The sequence below is a fragment of the Peromyscus leucopus genome, chromosome 12, assembly GCF_004664715.2.
Source record: "Peromyscus leucopus breed LL Stock chromosome 12, UCI_PerLeu_2.1, whole genome shotgun sequence".
Lineage (NCBI taxonomy): Eukaryota > Metazoa > Chordata > Mammalia > Rodentia > Cricetidae > Peromyscus > Peromyscus leucopus.
Window position 1 is genome coordinate 54,027,927 of NC_051073.1, and position 21,028 is coordinate 54,048,954.

Here is a 21,028-nt window from a genome sequence, read left to right on the forward strand (position 1 = left end):
TGTCCAGTTATATTTTAGATATTCCTTCCTATTCGGGCAATAAGTTGATTTCTTTGTGAAAGAGTAAAGGTCTTTAAACTAACTTCTAATTTTCTCTATGAAAATGGAGTAGACTTGTGATTTTTGTGGACTATTTTCTTCTCATTCTCTTCGGGAACAGATTAGTCTCTTTCTGAGGAAGAACACTGGATGGTTTTGAGCTTGTTTGAAAACTTGGTTATGTGCTGCCATCTTGTGGTCACACCAGGACATGTTCTTAGGTGCGGTCGGAAGGCATCATTTCTGTCCACCAGGTGGCAACAGTGAGAGAAATATCATGTCGGTTCCCTACTGTTGGAACTCCTGTGAAATGTTAACTCTTTAAAAGAGGTGTCCCTATTATTACGGACAAGCTTTTAAACTGGTCCACAATGTCTGGAAAACATCCTCTCCTCTAGTGAAATGTGTTCTTGTGTTCTTGACCAAAGCTGCATTGCAAGGGATACGGTACCTGGAAGTTCTCTGAACACATACTCGTGAGGATGTACCCATAGCCTCTGAACCTTTACGTCTTTCGTGAAATTTCTCCCTACATATTGATCTTGCTTTAAAATATATGCTAAAAGAGCGAGCATAGAGGTTCAGGTTAGAAGTCTAAACAGAGACACCTGAGTAAGGCAACGGACAAAACTCGGGGGGGGGGGCGGATTCTAGTACTGAGAACGAGTTGTTAAATGCTGACTTCTTTAAGAACATGTCAAATGCGGACTTTTTAACTCCTAAGGAGGTGGCGGAAGGAAAAGAACGACGAGTGCTTGGAAAATTTTGTTTATGCCGATTATGCTCATCTGTCTTTGATTTTGACTTTCGGACTCTTTATTAGCAGCTACATTAGAAAAAAATCGCACCATCAAAAACACGGAAGAGCCTCTCTCTGGGCATCGACAAACATTGTCCTCTTGTTTACCATGTCCTCAAGCTGCTATTTCTCAAGCACCAAGTTCAGTATTGCAGACGTGTTTGCTAAACATCTCTCAGCCCAGTGCACAAATGAGCTAGTAAATGACTCGCTTAAGACCACAGGGGCCAGCCCAGCTAAGGACATAGCCAGGAGAAGAAAGTGTAGCATCAGGACCACAGTGTCTCCAACCCTAAGCAAGAGCATCACCGGGAGTTTAGTCATTTTAGGAGCCTTATCAAGGGGTCCGATGGTTTACTCTAACATTCTGGAAAGTAGAAAACGTTCTGCAGTCAGCTTTATCTTAGAAAAATCTTCATGACCCATGAACGGATGCCTTTCAAAATAGAAACGTAGGTGACAGGTCAGAAAGCATATTTTTCATTCTACCTCTGGCCTTTCACCCTGGGGTCTCTCTCTCCTTTCTTCCTCTGTATTCTTTCTTCTCCTCTCCTCATCTATCCTTTCTCTCTTCCCCATCTCTTCTCCTAACAGGAGTACTTGGAAATATTTCACTAGAAACTCGTTTCGGTTAGAGAATTTTCTTGTCATCTCAGGGGACTTTTGTACCTGATCAGATACAGAAAATATTGTCACTGGTGCTTTTGAGTTCCATGGTACAAGCAGAGGGTGGCGGGCAGTGCCGATACAGCATGACTTTAAGGATGAGAAGCAGCATTGCCTAGTTTAGCTCCTGACCACAGCCTCTGCTCCCCAGCTCCCCAGCATCCTTCCATCCCCAATTACATGGAGGGGTCCTGGGGCAGTATTGGGGTTGACAGGAGCACAGTGTTTATTTGAACATGAGTATCTCATTTGTTACCTGGTGCAGACATATCTGAAGAAGCGAATAATCAGTCCTTTCTACGACACAACTCCTTCTGTGACATCAGTGTTCTGCCGTGTTTACTACAGGTTTGAAGAATAACACATCAGTAGCTGACTTCATATAGTTAATGTCTTTTTTTTTTTTCTGGGTCAGAGTTAATAATTTTCTGGGTAGAGGGTCCCCAGTGGGTAGAAATTTTGTCTTCCAGTTACTTGAAAGTTGTACTGAAGAGATGCTGTTTAAATGACTAAGATGGCCAATGAAAAAGGAAAAGGCCCGGATGGTCTGATGGTGGGGTGGTCGGAGGGTGGAGGGAGTGGGGGTGGGAGATGGGGGCAGAGGGGTGACTCCAACCTTTACTCTCTTTCCCTTGCTGACATTGAGGCCTCGGAGCATAACATTTGCAAGTTGCCTCTGTAGAAACTGGTGGGGTTTTGTTCGCTGACATTTTGTGTGTACTGAGGTTTAGAAACGTAAAACCTTTATTATTATAGTGGCTTAAAAGAGGGACATTTTTATTAATTCAATTTTGAAAGCCACACTTTGGAAGTTATTAGTTTCTTCCTCATGGGCTTCTCTGCTTTCCTCAGAGGCTTTGGGGATTAGCAGCTTTCTACCTCCAAGTATGATTATTTTTCCTTTTGTCAAAGAAAAAGATATGCCCTGTGATTCCTATTTGTACTGCTAGAGCTTTTGATTTCTTCCATGTATGATATTCAATTTGTATAAATCTCAGTGCCTAATATTTCTAGAATATTGGTTTCTGGGAATCATCAGGAATCACTCCAGGTCTAGGCCAGAGAGAAAAAGGCAAATCATAAAGTGACCTGAACCTCAGGCTCGAGGTCCCTCCGTCACTGTCATTGTTTTATTTACATTATTGCAGAGCTGGGATCCAACCCTCAGTCTCACGCAGGCCAGACAAGCGCCCAACCTCTCAGCTCCACCCTCAATCTGAGGCCGTGTGAGGGCCCAGGTTATAAGAGGACAGCTGTTTCCTTGACTAAGAACCAGTATCGAAACAGCTGAGAAGTCCTACCATGTCATCATCATTTGAAGATGGAAAGTCAACATCACCTAGCAAGAGGCTGGTCAAAATGGAATCCCTCACTTTCCTTCTGAGTACCTGAGGGCTTTGCTCTGTAGGGTTGACAGTCAGCAGGCAAGGTCTGCCGCTGGCTAGAAGCAGGGACGGTGATGCAAACTCACCAAAATACTGTGATCCTAGACACAACGAGTGAATCAATAGACGTGGACTAAAGTTTAAATGGACATAATTTGTTATTAAAATATGAACAAAAATCTCACCAGTCGCTTCATCAAACCTCCATAAACCACAGGTTCTATGATGAAGAGAATGCAAAAAGAGCCTTTAAAAAGGGGAGATGATTTTACTAATTTATTTTACTTTTTAAAATATAGAAGAAATAAGACTCCAGGGGGAAATACCAATACTTCAGGATAGAGGGAATAAGTAGGTGTTCTTAAACCTGAATGAGAGTCCTGGAGGTAGCACAGGAGAAACCTTTTGTAAGGCAAGCTTTACGCCTAAGACTTGGAAGATCCTATGAACACGCTATGGCAGAAGGGCTGGACAAAAGGAGGCTGCTTCTTACCCTACCTCTGCTCTAACCTTGAGCAAGACACAGATGTCTCCCAGCCTTGGAGGATGTGGGAAATAGGGAAGATTCTAAAGTATGTGAACAATACGAGTATTAAAATAAGGTGTTCACTTATATCATATCAATGATGTCATCTCTGAGGAAATAGATTTTACATGATCTTCATTTTCTTTTTGGTAGTTCCAGGATTTTAAAAAAACCTTGTCATGAGGAGATAGTTGTCTTTATTTTTAAAATAGAAAACTATAGAAAACAAATCATGCACTTAAAAATATTTGAAGGGTAGTGTGGAAACAAAACAGTGAGTAGAAGCTTCCCAAAATATATACATATATGAAGGTGATCTAAATGAAACCACCAAATAATGGGGGAGACAGAGCCCAAGCTGGTCATCTCTTGTCAACAAGTAAAACCTTCAGTACTGGGAATGCCTAACATCTAGTTGCTTTGTTTGCCAAAGGGGTCCCATGGGGCCGCCCAACAACCTCGGCTGTTGCAAAGAATGTAAGTTGCTCTGCACAAACTGATGACAAGGCTCCATTGTTGAAGTCAGCACCTGAACAATTCATCACATGGAAAAGCCAAGCTGGTGCCTACATTGAGCCTTTACCCCTATAGGCTAGCCTTTGGTACAGGAAGAGTACTCCGTATATTACCAAAGGAGAAACATAAACACAAACCCGGTTTCATTATAATGGTGTCCTGTCTGCTAAACCAACTAGTGCAATGGTGGCGCAAAGCTTGTGAGAGTAACCAACCAATGTCTGGTTTGACTTAAGGCCCGCTCCACTAGATGGAATCCATACCCAACATTGCTTGGGTGACCAAGAACCTGAAACTAGACAGCCCAGGGACATTGGGTAAACCAAAATACTACTATTCTACTAACAGCATAGCAATAAAATGACTCCTAACGACATTCTGCTATACTCATAGACCAGTGCCTTGCACAACCATCATCACAGAAGCTTCCTCCTGGTGCAGATGGGAGCAGATACAGAGACCCATAGCCAGACAACTTGCAGAGAGTGAGAAGAGACCTTGGAACTCTTAGCCTACATGGGATGTCTCCATCAAATCCCTCTCCTTGGGGATCAGAGAACCCAACAGAAGGGGAGGAACAAGGAATGTAAGAGCTAGAGGGGACATAGAACGCTAGGCACACAAGGCCCTCTAAAATCAATGGGATCGGTGTACATATGAATTCACAGAGACAGAGGCAGCCTGCACAGGAAGTTTGCTGGGAAGCACTCTCAACATCAGGATGAGAGAAAGGACTACAGGAGGAAGTGGAACTGGAGAGAGAAAGGAGACCAGCTCTATGAAGAACCCTAAACCCAAATCATGCCTCGAGTTGTCTGGTATGGTGGAAAGGGGGTCTTTATACATCCTAGTCTCACATAAGTTAGTCACAGGTTCAAGCCGCTGTGCTTGGCTGAGGGCAGTGCATAAGGAGCATCTCAGCTGATAGCCGTCAGCTGCCAATACTTCAAGCAGAAGGAGAAAGACATGCTCCAGGCTCGGAGGTGTAATCTCGGCCAGGTGCCATTCACGACCAATGGTAGGATGTGTTGTCAGCTAGTATCTTTCCATAGGCTAGGACAGCTGGTAAAGAAAGTGGCCCTCAGGACCCTGGGTGCCCACAATCTTCTCTGGTAATTCCAGGGAACGTTCTGATTGGCCTTCGAAGGAAGGTTCTGATTGGCTTGAGTCATGGGCTCACCACTAATATGCTTCTCTGATTGTTCAAGTCTGGATTATACATTTAAAACTGTATTATTTTAAGACTATACTTTCAGGGATTATTTCTATAGTTTGTTACTAAAACTGTATTATTTTGTATGTATTATGCACATTCCTTTTTAAATTCAGGTATTATGACAATAATCTCAAGTACTTGGATGCTTGTGTATATATATGTAACCATCACCTAAAACAAGATCTAGAATGTGTTCCTTCTCGCAGTTACCTCTTTGCTGTAAATTTGAGAAGAGTAAGTTTTAATTTCTACTATTTTAAGTGTTTCTGGATGTCATGTCATTATGAACATGTTACAAACTAAAAAATTGTATCTAGGAAAACATTTAAAAGTTTTTTTTTTTTTTTCCTGATTACTTGGCACCTGCTTGGCAATATTTTAAGGCAACCGCATCCGTCCCCTACAAGTTGAGTTGGTGGGTATCACACAATGAGACGGAAGAGAAGCCAGCATGGTTGAACTCTAATTTCTCTAAAGACCATGGCTTCCCAGTGTGAAGTGGGAGGGCAATAGAAGAGGCTTATGCAGAGCTATGGACCCTCCAGACAACACGCTGAATGTCCTGGCGACTCTTCCTAGAAAGGATCCGACTGCTATAGGTTCTGCCCCGTGGATGGTTACAGAAAAGACAGTCTCATTAACCACTCACAGTGTGAATAGACCGCTTCAGTAAGTCTCCTACATCAAGGCTGCTTTTTCAAACCCTGAGGGTTCCTTATTCACCCTGGTAGGTTTAATTTTTAATAATCAGTGAACTAAAGTGTTCCAGAATGCCCATAGGCTTAAGTTTAATAAAGAGTTCTCCGGGGTCCGTAATGTAGAAAAAGTACGTATAAGATCAGAATACTCAAAGAGCAAGTACGCTTGGCACAGTTGTCAGCGAGAGGCTCCTGGCCAGGCAGGTAGTTTCTATCCTTGTCCCTAGAGTGTCGCACCTGTGGGTGCCATCTTGGTCCTTAGCCTCCTGCTGTAACGGAGTCCAGTTAAACTGCCACATAACTACCCAACTCAGACCCACTTTAGTTGCTGATCCTATTTAGTTGTTAAAGCAGAAACTAAAGTCTAACATCTGTGTTTTAAAATACACATATTCTGTATATTTTAGTGATTTTTACCTCTTCATCTATTTGAATTGCTAAAAAAAAAAGGATTAAATGCAAAGGTTTGATATATCTCTAGAGGTTTTTCTTTTTTCTTTTTCTTGCCTCTTTTTGCTTTTACTCCCTGCTTCCTATTTCCAGGGTCTAAATTGTGAATTCCAGAATCATTTAAATGTACATTTTAGATTAAAAATCCCGAGGGAGTCAATGCAATCTTTAATCCATGTAATGTGAGTTTTCATTTTGTATGTTTCAAATTCAAAAACACTCGAATGCCATGAAACGAATACGTAACTGGCCTGTTGAATTTGAATGCAGAGAGAATAAGGGAATCTGTGAGATTTCCTAGGGTTTAAAAGCTCCTGAAAATAAGAAGATAAGGGATTTAAAAATGTTGGTGTGCTCTGAGGTCCCCCTGCGTCTGCCTCTGTGGAGCTAAACATCACAGTGTAGGCCTTGGTAAGGGAAGTAATGCCTCTGGCCCTTTCTGGTGATTTTCTTCCTTGATCTCCAGGAAACCTTAGTCACAAAGTTTCTGTTTCTACAGCGCCTTCTGTATACTCCTGTTATAACTGACCCCAAGTATAGCATCCCTCCAAGCTCTGCCTAAACTTCCTACAAACAGGGCTGTTTCCTTACAACCTGACCATTCCTACAACTAAAACCAGAACCTACCACAAACTCTGATAGAAGGCTGTAAGTTTCCTGAACCCCAGTACACCCCAGACAATTAACCTTGGACCATGCTGCTACCATAGAGCACATAATATCCATGCTTGCCTGGACAGCCAGCCCAATGTGATCTTTCTCATAACAAAGCACAAATGTTTACCATTTCCTTCATAACCTCTTCCTCCCTCCCTCCCTCACTCTCTCCCTCCCTCCCTTCCTCCCTCTCTCCTTCCCTCATTCCTCTTGTCTTCTCTCCTTGCCAAATACAAAAGAACAGAAGTAAGAAATTTAGGGAAAATGCTTTTTTCCCTAGACTTTAAGAATCAAATGGACTTTATATTGAATACATATCAGTGAGACTCTTCCTGGATTCTAGACTTCTGTGTGTGCTGGGTTTCTCTGCTCCTCAAATCCCTCTCCCCCTTTTACTGTCCATCTTCCCTTTCCCAGGGAAAGCATCCTTGGCCTGCTGACCTAAGTACCCAGTTCTGTTTTCCTTAGCACCTTGCAGGTGCCCTCATATGGTACTTAACAAAGCTGACTTGGTTGCTTAATCACCTACACCGCAGACTTTTCCATGGTGTCTGTAAACCTTCCATGTGTAGACACTGTGCCTAGCTCTGCACACTTACCCCCAAAGGCCCAGCTCAGAACACATTCTAGGATAACATCTCTTTGAGTAAATTAATGGTATCTTCATAATAGTGTTCATGGCCAAATTAACTTAGCTTGAGCCAAAAATGAGTTTTGATCGACAGTTTTCAAGGCGTGCTCTTTCTTATGTTCCTAGCGAGTAGGCAGCTTAAGGAAAAGAAAACATGAACTCTAAAGGAAACACTACAAAGCAAAAGCCAGAGCAAGTGGGGGAGCAATGAGAAGTCCAGAGTTGGGGAGTCAGAATGTGAGCTTTGAGCCTCCAGGGAATCATTCTCTCTTTTCCAGTTGCCCTCAGAAGCATTTCATGGCAAACTTACCTGTGTTCTGGAACTCTGGGGAGATAATTGGAAAGTTCCCCAAGTTACAGGAGCTTGTGAAATCAACAACGAAGTGCAAGTTATTGCTTAGAGTCTGCTCTCCAAACAGTCCCTGCTCCCGAGTAATGAGAAAGCAAACCAAACTTGTAATTTAAAAAAAAAAAAAAAACATTGTCCAATGGTCAAATAGGTTTTCAACATAGAACATGGCTGGGGACATTTGGAGCTGTGTGAGCTAGAGCACATGGGATAGCTAGAATGAACATCCTAGGTATTGTTCTCTTCAACTGCCTTTAATAGCTCTGCCCTCCCTGTCCCCACCCCCAACCCCTGCTGAAAGGATGCTATGCTTGCCCCTGTGTCCTCTTGGGCAGTGGCAGAAGTCATGCTGGAAATACAAGGTCTCTAAGGTGGAAAGATAAGCAAGAAACTTTCCTATGACTTACAGTCGCGATATCATATTGGCGGTGCTCTGTAGGTGTCAAGTGTGCCTACAGACATGTGGGGAGTGTTAGTGAAAAGCAGAGCAGTGTAGTACACGATGGCAAACTCGGCTCCCCAGTGTCCAATTAGAAAGCATGATAAATGCTCGTAAGGTCTCTCCTCCCCCCCCCAGTTCGTGGTGGATATAAGCTGACAATTCTCAGCGGAGTCCCGGTGAGTAGTGGGCCGACTTCCCTCATACATCTGGCACGTATGAACACCTTAAATTGGAATTCCATTCTCATTAGTTCATGCTGTGTTCTGACTTGGCAGGTGTGTGTGCTCACAGCAGTGTGCAAGGGGAGATGTAAGGGGCGTGCTTTACCTTTCGTTTTCCCCATCAAAGTGCTCGTTTAATTTAATACCTACAAATAACTTAGGATGATGAAAGAGCATCGTGAGGAGAGAGGGACCGTGTAAGGAAGTTGTTACTAAGGTTAATTTGTATCCCACCTCTTTAGAGATTGCTGTTTCCTTCAGACAGATTCTACAGTGGCTCTCTGGTGTTTGCTTGACAGTGACCCATGTTTAGAAGTGATCACTACGACTCTCCAAACTTCTATTTTTGTTCTGTTTGAAGGGAGTCCTAGAGACTATGTACAGGTGAATTCAAGATTAACCTGAACAAAATGTAGAGAAAAAGAAAATCGAGAAATACATATACAAGGATAAGAATTGCAGGTAATAGAGGAAGAGGGAACCAAGGAACAGACTGAAGATAAGGTTTATGTTCAGGAGACTATGGTAGGATATTTGTCAAGGTCTGGGAACACACTGATGCCTTAGTACTTGGAGGAGTATGTAATATATCCTGTCTGGGTAGAGGAATACTGAAGATTAAACCAAAGACTCATCACATGCTAGACAAGCACTCTATCACTGAGCTACTTGCTCATTTCTCTCCCTCCCCCTTCACTTCTTAGTGCTTTCTTTAAGGTCTCTACCTCCATACCATATCCAGGAACCCAGAGACAAACTCCTAAAGAAAGAGTCTACTCCAGCTCTACCTGCAATGCCTCTCACTGTACTTTCATATTGAATAACATGTGGGGAACACTAAGGAGAATTCTGCTGGGGTGCACTCTAAAGACCAGAGGAGCCCATGCCAGCCTTTTCTGTCCATTCAGGAACCCAGTCTTCTTAGCCTGTGTATGCCAACATTTTCCACTGCAAATCTTATTGAGCTCTTCATAGGCAGCTTTATTCCTTTTAATTAAAAAGACAAGACTGCCAATTACTTAAACTTAATCCCCAAATGTAATTGTTACTTTGAAAGATTCTTTTTCCATAAAGCTCATACAAGAGTAATATTTCCATCAAATTAAAATTTAGTGGAAGCTTGGATTTTCAAAAAAAAAAAATATTCATTTTCAAATCCCAGCTGGCAGTAGAAATCAAAATAGCACAACAAGGCATAAGCAAAGGGAAGAGACCAGGAAAGGCTGGCTGGAGTCAGCAGATCCACATTAGAGGAATAGGAAAAGATGAGAAGAAAAGTCCCAGCACTCAGGATTTCCCTGCCTGGAAATGCATGCTGTAGGGCATTTAGCCATTTAGCTTGAAGCTAAATGTAAATCCAGAGAGAAATAACACTGCAAAGCTGTTGTTGGACATTTCAGTAATGTGGTGGGTAGATTTCATATTGATTTGTGTTAGCAGATTTTAACAAGAATGGTTTAGGAAACAAATCAAGTGAAGAGTAGAAAGGTGGAGAGAGGTAAGACATGGACATGAGGATAAGACCTCACTTGTTACAGTTGGGTCTAAACCATTCAGTGTCATACCATCTCTTACTGATGCCATGTGAAATAATGGTATGGCTGGTGTAGTCACTCACAAGTGAGGAAAATCAACAGGAAGACTGTTGCTCCCTATCTGAAGGAGCCATAGGAGAATGTGTGCAGATTGAGCCTTAGTTGTTTTCTTGTGTGTTAACTGCGGCCAGTGGTAGTTCTGTGAGTTTCTTATGTCATGGCTGCATAAGTCTTCTCAGGAGAAATAAGACCCTTATTTCTGTCAGCCAATAGGAAGGGAGAGATGTATTTTGAAACTCCCTAGACATGATGTATATCTTTGACTGGGACAAATGGCACATTCTTTGGCTTGTTGACTTTGAAATACCATGATGAGGTAGTGTGTATGATGGCCGTCATTGAGAAGGGCCATACAACAGAGAAGGGTGCTATTTTGAGGTTCCTCTTTAAGATGTTTATTCTGGTATGAGTAAGAACTAAGACAAAATTTTTTTCTTTTTCTCTTGGCCTTGAAATAGTTTTATTTTAAACATCTTAGCAGGGTGGGCATGGAAAACATGCTTGAGATTCACAATCATCAAACTATAAGGAAGCTACACACAAGTCATGTGTACCATTATGCTTGTGTCCACATGACATGAACGTACCTCTCAGGAGAGTGGTTTTAAAAGCCACAGGAAGGGTGTGCAACTGAATATGATTATTTGAAATTCAATATACTTTCTTTCTAGCGTTCTTCATATAGTATTTAAAATACCACTTTGAGCTTGTAGGCATGAAAAATACAATTTCTTTCCCATTTCACAGTTGGAAAAACTGAATTACAGAGAACAATGCTAGTAATTACCCATAATTAATAGAGGTGTGTATGCAAATCAGTCTGAATAAGTGTGTGAAATTAGATGTAGTGATGCTAGACAGTCTTGTTTCTGTGTTTTTTAAATGCTTTCATGTAAATCTCTGTGTTAGTCAGGCATACAAATATGACTTTCCAAAAATGTATGGATAATAAAGTGACTATTATGTATGTATGTATTGTAGTGTGTAAAATGAATTAGATGAATCATTGCAACTTGGTAGATAGGTGCATATCCAATGAGCATTATGAATGCATACATAATGTTGGTTAGTAGTGCATTATATGGATTTATATATGGCCTAGGTTTAGCATGAGGTAGAGTGGATTTCGGTATACTTGGATCATTAAAATGTGGGAAGTGTTAATTTCTGATGATTGTGGGAGTTAGTAAAGATAGTACATACAAAATACCTTAGAAGGAATTGGTAAATGAGAAACACACTAAACACATTAGATATTATTGTTATTCTTCATACTACCAGTGCTGCAGCAGATGAACCTGTTAGATTTAGGAGTTCATAGGGGCATCTCCTCCTTGATTTCCAGCATGATATATTCAGAAAATAAATGAAAACACGAGGTTTATCCAGGCATCTCTACAGCATGGGATATATGTAGGGTTTTTTCTCCTCCCATTTTTCCTTCCATTCTCTTTGAGCCTGATTTGAAGAACCCATTCCTGGAAAAGCCAGGTAGGGGCAAGTGTATCTCTTTGTATACCGTAGGTGGAGTCTGGCTGTTTAGATGCCAGATATACCCATAAGGACACCAGTCTCGTTTGGGGCGAAAGCAAAATAGGGCAACTTCAAATTCGTGTAAACCTGGTTTATTTGCAGGTTGGATTGTACTTTCTTTTTTAAATTTAATTTTGGGAAGTTTGTTTGTTTTCAGAGTGAGCTTTTCGATAGCCATATTAATCATGCCAACCCAGCCATGTGCAATATGTTTTATCAATGGAAAAACAGGGACTGAATGGCAAGCAGCTGTGAACAAACCCAGCGTGATGCCTGAACCTGGAAGATAATCTCAACATTTCCCAGATCTACTTGCCGCATGGGGTTAGTGATCAGAAAGGCTGTTCACTTGGGATAAACAATCAGATGGGAGACAAACAAATGAGACACAGTCATTCCTGTTTTTTTTTTTTTTGAAAAAAAAATTATAATCTAGGCAGTGATTGGAGAAGGGTGGGCTGATAAAGCCCTGAGAGCCACATGCTCAAGGGAAATTTTGCTTAGAAGCTGTAAAGACAAAACAACGGTGGTTGTCCTTGGCCTCCCTTCTTGATTTTAACTTTTTAATACTGTTTTCATTGCCTCAGACTGAACCGTGCTTCTTCTCAGGGCGAGGGCGTCTTCCAGCACAAGTCAGCTAAGGGGAGACACCACCAATGCCCAGGTTCACAGAAGCCCTTGGAAATGGCTTGAGCCAAACAGAGTGAGAAAAAATACCTCAGAATTTTAGAGCTGACTCTTCCATCATTTTACAATTCAGTGGGTTTTCTGCAGTGATATAGTTGAGGTATTTATGCAAATACATGCAATTCAGGACTTATTGCAGAATGAACAAATCTAAATTAAAATTAATGGGAAAATCCAACTATCAGAAACAAATCAAGGAAGGAACAATACTTATTTTCCATATATATTAATAATTAATGATTAATATCCTGATTAATATATCTGTATATTAACTAGGGAACAGGGAAGCACCCTGCTTTTGTTGTTTTGTTTCATGTTTGGCCCAGAGGTAAGGGCATTGGAAAATTTCTAATTGGCCACAGGAAATAGACATTAATGTTTGGTATCATCTGTATACTGGAATCACTGCAGGCATGGCAGTGCATTCCCAGATGACCTGAGGGCCTCTGGTGGTTAGGGATATGAGAGGATGAGAGGGGCAACCCTCTGATGTGAGGCACTAAGGAAGAAGCCATTGTAATTAAAAGTGTTTCTGCTGGACTCTGGTTAGGGGGATGAAGTTCTCCTTTCTATTGAAAAGGGCAGACAATGGCCTTTGTGACTTTCAAGTCACCTTGAGGAAATCAACTGGTCTAACATCCTTCAGGTCATTTGCCTCAAACAACAAACACAAGACATAGTTAACACTGTGGAGGTAGAAGCTAAGAGTCCACGTAGATGAGGACAATATATAATAGTCAATTATATAAGGGAATCACACACAACAGTGGTGACCACAGTAAGACATGCTTTAGAGGATTTGCCACTCTACAGGCCTAGGCATTCTGTCATTGACTTTTCTTTCTATGGGGAAGTGCATTTCATGCGGGAGGCCCTCCTGATTGGAAAGAGAAGGAGAAAGTGATTGGGTCCCTAGGAAGGTGGTGTCCTTGTAAAGGAGAGGCGGCTCAAGAGAACCAGAAATTCTCCAGGGACCTTTAACACCAGATATCCCGCGTCTCCACGAACAGCTTTTCAATCCCTGCTAGCAGAAGCCAAACGTATTAGTAGAAGATGAACTATATTCTCTAAACACTATCTAAGAAAGCTAACTACAGTCTACATACAGCGCAAAATCAAACGAGGGTCATTCTCCAATCAACTGTTCAGTGTGTGGGAAGCCAAGTTCCATAAAATTCAACAAGGTCAGTCCCTCAGTGAGACTAGCGTTCGGCAGCTGTCCTCTGTGAACGGCGTCTGGCGTCACTTTGTTCAACCACAATGCCTGATCAGATAAATATTTGAGTTTGTGGCTGCAGAGTCGCTGTCACAGAGACACTCAGAGTCATCCTGATACTGTGGGAAGCTCATCTTGGACAGGGCATGACCCCTTTGCAAATGTAATCCACTGGGGCAGATGTGTGTGTGTGTGTGTGTGTGTGTGTGTGTGTGTGTGTGTGTGTGTGTGTGTGTTCCTTATCAAGATACATTTGCAAGATGCCAACATGATAAAATGGTGTCAATCTCCGTGGCAACACTAGAAGCTAAATGTCTTAAAATAATTGTGGCATGTCAGGAACTCAAGATGGAATATTTTCCACAAATGCTGCACTTCATGTCAAGTCTGAAAACCAGGCACACTTTAACAGTTTTATTTTTAGTGGCCAGGGTAAGGAACAGATTTCATTAATGCTTTAGGGAAGTGATTTTGTTCAACTGAGTTCTAAGTTTTATACCAAAATAGTCTAGACTGCTCTTAAAATTTATTAAGCTGTCTTGTCAGCCCTAGAAAACTTCTACTACTCATTGTAAATACAATTAAAGCAAGTTTGCATATATGTGAATGCATAGATATGCAAAACATTGCATTATTGACACTCTAAAGATATCCTGCTCTGAATTTCAGGTTGGACAAGTTAATGAAACACGATCCATCTTCAAATTTATGAAACAGTAGCTTTCTTCATATAATTCTGAGCACACTTTCCTTATAGTGTGTATGATCATCTTATTTAATTGGATTTATTTTTTTTCCACACTAGGCCCTGCATGGCCTAGTTTCCATTTTTTTTCCCTCACGTCTTTGAGTGTTATTTGCGAATCACTTTTCTGGGATTTAATTTCAATGGTAGGTTGGTTTCATTTCAATTTTTTTGTATTATTTTAATTTTATTTGCCAATTTGCCTTTAAATACCCTTAAGCTAGAAAGTTGTGGCTGTGACTTTGCATCTAAATGTGATGTAGGAGGCAGAATTTAAATTGGATGTGTAGAGAGTTTTTGAAAAGAATACAGAGTGACTATTTTATAAATTGTTATTTGTGTTTTCAAAAGCATATATGTTTAAAAGGTAAAACACACAAGTTGGCCAAGAGTTTAGGAAAAGCAGTAATGTGTAATTGTGTTGTGTTTAGTCTTTGGGAAATACATTTTATAAGCAGCACCAATGCCTATAGCTCTATAGGTTCAGAGCCTATAAACATTTGTGTTTGGGGTGGCCAATAGGATCTTTAATGTGCATTTTGTGGGTGAGAGAGCTACAGCACCCAGGCAGCTGTGTTCCCAATAAGGAAGCTCTTAGAGACCTATAATAAAAACAGATTGAAAATATATTATTCCCTATCTATCTAACTGACTGATTGAAGTTAAGTCAGTGGCACACCTGTTACTCTCAATAGATTGTCTTGTTTTGCAGTGTTTATGGGAAAAAGGTAACTTCTAATAAATGTGAATTCTGAGAATGTAGTTTCCTCTTTTGTGTGTTTTGCATATTATATGTTGGAGAATGACCCAGGAACAGAACTACGGTGATAAAAATCATACTGACCTTGAATGGGGTGGGGGACTGTGGGTAAAACACGCTCTGAAGGGGAAAAATGGTAAACATCATGGAGTGTTTAAATACACATGCATTGTCAAGGTTAATTGCTCAAACAATTACAGAACAGGAATTTCCATGCCTATAGAATCTTTTCTCCCATGTGGTATTTATTTGTTTTCCTGCTAAATATCAAAGACAAATATTCATGAAATTATAAATATAATCCCCCCCCCCTTTTTTAGCAAGAGTAGGGAGCCAATACCAGTGGTAACCCTCTAGCCCTCTCCTCTGCTATAAAACCCAATACTAAGATGTCAAGATGTCATCTTTTTAGGGAGAGGGAGTAGAACAGATTACAGAAGTTATAAAATCTTTCTTGGTCCTGTTCTTGTCTTTGGCTCATGATGATAGATGGAACAATGGCAGCTATCAGCTATCTCCCTCATCCTAAACTTTTTTTCACCTTTGTCCAAGAATCTGAGATACTTATTTTGGGAAACACTAACTCACCTTTTCTGTCATGGGTTTTATTTACATAATAGTAATGTCAGAGGAAGAAGACTCCCTGGTAATACGTTTCTTGGAACAATAAAGTTTTATCTTTAGTCTATCTCTTAACCCAACTTGCTATAACTCAATCTCCTCTGAAATTTGATTAACCAGTCAAACTTTGATGATATATCCTGTTAAGTAATAGCAAGTATTTTCGTTGGAACACTGTGGTCTAAAGTATGTGAGTCTCTCACTCACATGGCTCCATACTTGGGCTTCTTCCTTTGAATTACATATACTGATGGAATTTAGATTTTAGTGTATCTTCCATACTTCTCATTAATATTCTAGGTTTGACTCTAAACCCTCCCTGAGGCTCTTTCAGCAAGGTGGGAAAATGTGGTAGAGACTACTTGTCAACTCCTAACTCTATAGTGAAACACAATTAGTGTACCTTTCCGCATCATTCTTTCTGGACGTTCATTGAAATAACGACACATGCCAAATGAAAAACCAATCAAAACCAAAGCACAGAGAGAACAGCACTTTCAAGGTGGGTCTGCCTTCCATCTTGTACTGTACGGTCAGTAAGGAAGAGTTGCCTTGTCCTGGTCTCCAGGTCCTCCACATCTTGACATTGAGAAAAGTTCCAGGCAACTTACTCAGTGTGCTCTCTAGCTTGGCTGAAAGTTGCAGGTTAAATATGAAAACTTCCTCCGTGCATTAAGACATAACAGGTCAATAATCTTCAGAGAACAGTTGTGCATGTGCCAAGTAGAAAAACAAAATGATTTAAACCTTCACTGTGTATTTGCTATTTAGTTTCCAGCTTTGGAAATAAATAGCTGAACTGCTTTTCAGCATTTATGTAGCAGTCGGAGACCACTGTCCCATACATACTCTCTGCTGTATTTTACTTTATTATTACTATTATTATTCAGAGTGTTTAAGTGACTTAGCTTAATATTTTCTCATCACACTGTTCACAGCTGGATCAATGCACTCTGCCCTGATTTTCACAAGAGCATTTCTATTGCTAAACCACGCTACCTTCTCTCCACGGCCTTTACAACTGCTTCCCAGCTTGTGATCACCATCTCACCCCCACCAGGTTCTCATCACTTTAAGCTTATCACAGCTCATTAGTTAGTCTTGTTTCTTCATTCGATCCTGTTGGCTTATCTATCTTTAGATGCTTTCTCATTCCTGATTTTTTTTTAATCCTCATTCTTCCCACTATCGTCCTTACTAGTGTTTTAAAGTCTACAGCAGGATTTATGGACTCCCCTAAGAATGAGCTGAACAGTGAAGTAGATACCAATAGAAAAAAAAAGAAAAAGAAAATTTCAAACTATTGGTTTCCCAAAACAGAAAAGGGCAGGCATCTTAGTGCTTTGTGTTTCTACCTTGGATTTGGATGCAGTTCAGAAGCTGAGTGGGAGATCTTAGGGACAGATTGCACGGTTGACCCTAGAAGGTCAGGCTGTGGCTTTTTGCACAGTCCTTAACTCTGGACTTTGCTTTTCTGCTGTTTGACTCTGCTGGATATCACAAGAAAAAACTAAATGGGTCCTAATGTTTAACAAGGAAGCTCTTTGAATTGACTGCACCAGAAAAATGAAAGCTGGGATGGAGGGGAAGGTGTTTATATCAAAAGAATTTGCTAGCTCAGATTTTATTTTATTATGAATATTACACAAATCTTCCTGGAACTCAGCACTTTTGATCCCCAATTTTTGAAATAAAAAGTAATCCACATGCCCACTTGCTTCCTTGTGTCCCAACAGAGAGTCCTTGAAGGAGTTAGTGTCTATTTTTTTATACTGTGTGGGGTTAGAGCTCAATCATAGCATGTCTTATTATGAGGCATCTGTAAGAATCTGGTGAAGGAGTCTGCTAAGTATTAACTACCTCCAAAAAGTGGTGTGCAGTCAACACCAATCTCCTAAAATAGTAACTTAGAATGTTTTCTGAAGAATCAGGGGAGACCCTCATTATGAAGATTCACTGTAGGACTGCTTGGGCAGTTTAAAAAAATCTAGTCAATTACAAGTTTATAAGTTAACAATCACTTTAAAAGTAAAAAGTAAAATGAAAAAGTACCCCCTGAACAATGGTGCATAATGGGCCAGTGTATATGTCTTTGTAATTTTATCCTTTTATCGTCAATGGTCTTGATACCTTAACAATCCTCATATTTCTCTGGATTGATCAGCAGAACTTTCCTTTAATGGGGAAACAAGCCACTCACCTGGAATGAGTGAGTTGGATGCTCAACATTTCAAAGATTCAAGTCCCTTGTCTAAGGATCAGTGGACCCAGGCCGATGGGAGTTAGGGGGAATGGGGTGGGATATGGAAGGAGAAGAAGGGATTTTCACTGTGAAGGGAAAGAACAGTGATGGGCTAGAAGAAAAGCTTCATGATGTGAGGAGGAAGACATTAGATGTTTCTTCACCTCCACATCACAAGCTGGAGCTCCTGACATACATTTTTGTCTATATAGATAAATAGCGTGTGGGTCTAGAAACTGGCCTCTGGAAATGTCTGGCTCAAACTGATATCTCAAACTCTGCTTGTATACCCCTTTGTTTCACTAATTTCGTCATTGCCATGCAGCAGGGAACCGTGAGAACATAGTGAGGTTACCCTGATGGTTAAATGTCGAGCATGTGAAGCAATCACTTTACATAAGCTTCACTTGGGAAGAATTAATAACACAGAAACCATTGCCCTTATTGCTCTCCCTGTCTGTTCTGAGAATGGAAACCTAAGGAAGCACAGGGACAAGGTACAGCCATCATCATCTTAGGGGTAGATCTCAGTTACCAGTGTAAGAACATTGAGACGGTTATGTTCCATATACAGACTATGAAACTTCTCACAGCATCAAAAGACATTCAAATCTTCACTGATGGCATGAACACTGCTCTGTCTGAATGGACCAAGGAGCTGAATCCTAGCCCATGCCCACTGTTCCACTGTATTCACACATTTAGAAAAATGTCCACTTAGTTCAGGCATGAAGAAAAATACCTAAAAGGTATTATCCAAATAGGTACACTACAGTCGTCTTTGGCAGGATACTAGAATGTGGGAAGAATGAGAACAAATGAAAGAGAAATGTTTCCACTGGCTTACAGAGAAAGTATTATAAATACAACGTATTCTTGCACTGTCATTCAGTTATTTTGACCCCTCTGGGGAGGTGAATGGAGAGTGGAGAAGTGTTCGTATATCCGTTGTCGAGGACGAGGGACGACAAATTGACCCTGCAAAAGTCAGCATGTCACTGCGGTGGACGGGGCAGGAAATGTGCTGACCCACCATCAAGGATGAATAATCATGAACTCGGGGACTCTGGCTCTAGGTCTCTACCTGCTGCTGCCTCTGGCTCGCAGCAGCTCACCAGCTGCTGTATCTGCTCTGGCCTAGCTTGGTCAGCAGAGCACCCCGCTGCCCACACAATGCTTCTGTCAGAGCCTCTGGCCACAGAGACCCCTCCTGACACCGGTGGGTGGGGAAGGAATAGCAGTCGCCTTACAGAGGCCCTTCCTTCTCTTCCCCTTTAATCTTGTTGACTTTGTTTGAAGAATGGGCAATCTACTTACCCATGCTCCTTGTTCCTTTCCTTTCTTTCCTTCTCCTTTATTCACTCACTCCTTCCTTCTTACCTTGCCTTCTTCCTCCCCCTTTCTTTCTTCTTTTGCTTATTTTTAGACCCGTGCAAACCGGGCCACAATAAAACCCCATCTTCAAGGTTCTAGCTATGCAGGTTGTAATGATATGCTTCCTGAACCTAATGGATTGTTGGGCTGGGCAGAAGGCATATTGTTCTTATTGCAAAATGATATACAACTTCCCCCCTTGAAGTTCATAACTGGAACTGCCCTAAGTCCGGGAAGGAAACATTGAGGAGAGAATACTCACTGCAGAGAGGCAGAGCAAGGAGTGAGTCAGAGATAGTGGAGATATTTGCAGAACTAGTGAAAGGGAAATGCCACATCCCAATGATCCCTGTTTCTGTCTAAGACACAGAGTTGTTGATTGCCTAATTTTCTACATCAATAGCTCCTTTCACTTCAAATCCTAATGACCTTTCATTGGTCTTTAGTAAGTACACAACCTCTCAACTTTATCATTGTGGGGGAGCAATCCAAAACCAAGGTGAAGGCGTATACTGTAAATACATGTTGCTAAATGCAAAACTGGTACTTACATGTGATTCTGTGTAGAGGGCAGTATGGGACCACTGGGAAGATGGCCACCACTGGTTATAGCACGGTGTACTTCATAATTGAGGATGATGTCCCCCAAATCATGAAAGTCTTTATGACATGAAATATTTGATCAATCCCCTGGTCCTCAGTTTAAAAACTGATACTCTCCAAGATTCTTGATATTTCTTAATTTTTCCATGTTAAGTCCTTTTAGGGATCATTGGGATGTGGCATTTCCCTTTCACTAGTTCTGCAAGTATCTCCACTATCTCTGACTCACTCCTTGCTCTGCCTCTCTGCTGTGAGTATTCTCTCCTCAGTTTCCTTCCTGGACTTAGGGCAATGTTTTATTTGTTACTCAAACTGTATAGGCAGCGTGCTTTTCTTACTGTTCATGGGATGGGAAGGAAATATATCTTAATGTGTGTGTAATTGTTCATTTTTTCTAAATAATCTTGTTGTTCATTTTCTACTTTTTGATCTCCAGACTATTTTGTTAAGTGTATGATGTTCTTCTACTTGGGCAGGTCCCCTTAAATTTGTCAGAATCTTAGATTTATCATTGCAGCTGGGGTTTGCCTATACCTTTGGATTTCCTTCTATCAGGGAGGAATGAGGTAACTACATTTCGTAACTCACAGCTCCCTAAGTGTCTGGTGGGTATTGATGTCTCCATTGGAGCAAAGAATATTTTCATTTAGTCTTTAGAGACAAGCAAACAGGGTATGAGTTTTTACCTTCACCCTGATGTATCATTTGATCTGTATCTCATCAAACTACCACAGACTAAAGCCAGAGGGAGTTAGTTAAGAACAAGAGAGTTAGGGTCACGTTTAGGGTAGTTTGTGCTTGTTGTTTTTCAAAAGTGGTGTGAGATCTTCAGCAGTTTTCAAAAAGCTTTAATGCTATCTTTCAAGAGAACTCTAACTTAAATTGATTTTTCTTCCCAGAATCTTTTTTTTTTCTTGAAGGCTCATCTAAATTGAATACAACAAGATGAAGACATCTTTCCTAGCTATAGTATTTTTTTTTCCAATTGAGCACATATGGGGGGGGGGAAGCTTTTAGTTGTTTGTTATTTTAAAGTAAAAATAAAACTTTTAGAGTG

General features: G+C 40.9%; 1 protein-coding gene and 1 pseudogene across 1 annotated transcript in view; one reads left to right on the forward strand and one right to left on the reverse strand.

Annotated features, from left to right (window-relative positions):
- Window positions 1–21,028, reverse strand: part of LOC114701477 (limbic system associated membrane protein) — a 2,116,569-nt gene that overhangs the window by 16,469 nt on the left and 2,079,072 nt on the right. The window contains exon 7 of the mRNA XM_037209988.1: window positions 15,216–15,287. Within this exon, the coding sequence (XP_037065883.1) occupies window positions 15,216–15,287 (72 nt within the window). The remainder of the gene's footprint in view (window positions 1–15,215; window positions 15,288–21,028) is intronic.
- LOC114695013 lies at window positions 5,172–5,247 on the forward strand (annotated as a pseudogene).